At 44.2% G+C, this 2,704-nt stretch overlaps 1 protein-coding gene across 2 annotated transcripts in view; it reads left to right on the top strand.

The window, feature by feature from the left end:
• The window catches only part of RNF19B (ring finger protein 19B), a 21,150-nt gene that overhangs the window by 16,838 nt on the left and 1,608 nt on the right, over positions 1–2,704 (top strand). For both annotated transcript variants that reach the window (XM_008586345.1, XM_008586344.1), the window contains exon 8: positions 2,285–2,416. In XM_008586345.1, the coding sequence (XP_008584567.1) occupies positions 2,285–2,416 (132 nt within the window). The remainder of the gene's footprint in view (positions 1–2,284; positions 2,417–2,704) is intronic.

Here is a 2,704-nt window from a genome sequence, read left to right as displayed (position 1 = left end):
CCCTCGGTGTTGCTCCCGCGCCTCGCTCAGCCAGTGAGCGGGAACCGGTCTGTATGTGGGATCTGAACCCTCGGCGGGAGCGCCGCCACACTTCCCAAGCGGCGCACTATAGCAGTGCGCCACCGGGCCGGCCCCGAGAATATTTAAAGTTTTATGACTAAAAAAGATTGTGACTTGCTTGGTCATTTCACCAGTTATACAAATCAGAATAAATTCAGAGGATCAGAAGAGATATTCCATGAGAAGGACTTTGTTGAATGTACTGGAGAAGAGAGGACTGGGGAGCGGTAAAGGTGGAGCAAAGCAAGATAGGGAGATAGGGGAGATGGTTGCCTTTGGACATCCAGAGGGCCTTCAACTGGGACATAAATTAGACTTGGATGACTCATGCCAAGAGGTAGATTAAGATGACAGGGCAAAAGGTAGAGGGAGACTCATTTTGGTTTAGTGTAGAAAATATAGGGAAAAGCTATATAAAGGCCCAAGGAAGGAAAGGACTACCTTAGTTGATACTGAGCTGCTTATTCCTGGAAGTGTTTAAAGTGAGACCAGATGGTCATTTGGCTATTATTCAAGAAACAGATGACAGGCGGACTGGATCCACACCTGAGTGCCTGTCAGTCACCTGAGAACCTCTAGAAAATAGATTTCAGGGCCGTATCCCAGAATTAATAACTTAGAGTCTCCTGGAGTGGGACCTAGGGGGTGGTCTGTGTCTTGAAAAACGTCCCCAGGTAATTCCAGCATGGCCATTGCATGAACCCATGTCTGGGAATCACCAGGTGATCTTTGTGAAAGTCTCTTTCAACTCTGAGTGTGATTTTGTGGCAGAGCCAAAACTAGAACCCAGGTCTCTGACTCGATGCACTCTCTGTTGCACTCTCTCATTTTCTTGGGCCATGGCACATTCTTAAAGGGCATCTGAGGCTGGAGCAGCAGAGCAGAGGCACAGGCAGCAGGATGGAGGATGCACGAATGTGCAGCTGCAGACTGCAGCTGACTTGCCTGCATCTCATGACTCTGGTTGTCTCTTGTTAGGGGATCCTGCCCCCACATGTTGGAGTGTTTGATGCACGAATGTGCAGCTGCAGACTGCAGCTGACTTGCCTGCATCTCATGACTCTGGTTGTATCTTGTTAGGGGATCCTGCCCCCACATGTTGGAGTGTTCGCTGCTGTGCTTTCTTAAAACCAACACCCCTGTAAATAAGCAGACAGACATAATTGTAGACTGACTTGCTGAAACTGCAGCTTAGCCAGTTTAGCTGTTCCAGTTCTGTGAAAGCCTTTCTTTTATAGGAAGTGAATGAGTCAGATGGGTTTGACTGTGAAACCCATTATGAGGAAATACTTAAGTGTGCAACATAATGATGTTGGAACCAAGAAAGGAAATAGTTATGGGTTCTCAGCTCTTAGACACCACTGGGAAAGTTTGTTGCTCTGCGAGGAGGAGGAGGAGATTGGCTCCTATATGTCCTTCAATCTCATAACCTGGAGGTAATCTGATTGCTAAATGTTTGAGTTCCTATTATGTGCAAGGCATGGAGGGTAAAGTGTGAATGAGATGGGATGTCTCCTTTTGTGGAGCTCACAGAGGTGTGTGAGAGAAATGCATAAATTGATATGATGAATATCATAGGTAGGTTCTACAGGAGCACTTAGCTGGATGTGACTGTTTGCTGGAAGAGTGAGGGGAAATGATGTTTCCTTTGTTGTTAAGGACTGAGTATAAGTTTGTCAGATAGAGAAAGGAAACTTCCAGAGAGGTAATAGCATGTGCAAAGTCATGGAGGTATAAAATGTGTAAAGACAGTTAAGAAGAGAAAAAATTCAGAGTGATTATGATTTTGGGTTTATAGTGAGAGATGAAACTGGAGAGACGGTTTCCTGGCAAATCAAGTTAAATGCCTCTTGGTAGTAGGGATCCAAGAGTTAGAGAACTGTTAGAGTGACTGGGTCTTTGCCCACACTGGCACTGGTCTGGAGGTTGTTTGATTTGGACTTAGCGGCTACTGAAGAGAGAGACCAATTGTAATTATCTAGGCAAGAGATGTTGAGAGCCTGAAGTTAGGCAGTAGTGGTGGGGATAGAAAGGAGGGGACGATTTCAATAAATATTTAATAGAGAAAATGTGTGGACATCTATTTGAGCTGTTTGACAATTGGAGAAGATCAGACAGATCACTACAATTTGCAAGAGAATAATGGAAGAGATGTGTGCAAGGAAGCTGACTGTCTAAGAATACCTAGGTCTCCTATTAACTTGAACGTCCCCTCTTTACACAGGTTAGAAGTCCAAGCCGATGTCCAAAAGGAAATTTTCCCCAAAGACACAGCCAGTCTTGGTGCAATTAGTGACAACGCAAGCACTCGTGCTATGGCCGGTTCCATAATCAGTTCCTACAACCCACAGGACAGGTATGTGAACAGTCAGATGCCCAGGAGAGGTTGCAATTTTTGGTTGGGTACTAGGTGTTCAGAAGCTCAACGCTTCATGTTAGAACTCTATGTATTATCTAGTAGGATATGTAGTGTGCCCTATGAATTCATGGAGTGTTTGGCATTTCTTGATCCTTCTTATTAACATTTGATTTTTAGAGATTTCTTTTCTTCCTTTTCTTTTTCGGTCCTTCCTTTTTTTTTCTTAATTTCTTTTCTTTTTTTTTTTTTTTTTTTTTTTTGTCTTTTTTCGTGACCGGCAATGGA

This window comes from Galeopterus variegatus, unplaced genomic scaffold, assembly GCF_000696425.1.
Source record: "Galeopterus variegatus unplaced genomic scaffold, G_variegatus-3.0.2 Scaffold3947, whole genome shotgun sequence".
In the NCBI taxonomy this organism is placed as follows: domain Eukaryota; kingdom Metazoa; phylum Chordata; class Mammalia; order Dermoptera; family Cynocephalidae; genus Galeopterus; species Galeopterus variegatus.
Note: the sequence above shows the minus strand (reverse complement) of the source record. Positions and strands in the feature narration are given on the sequence as shown.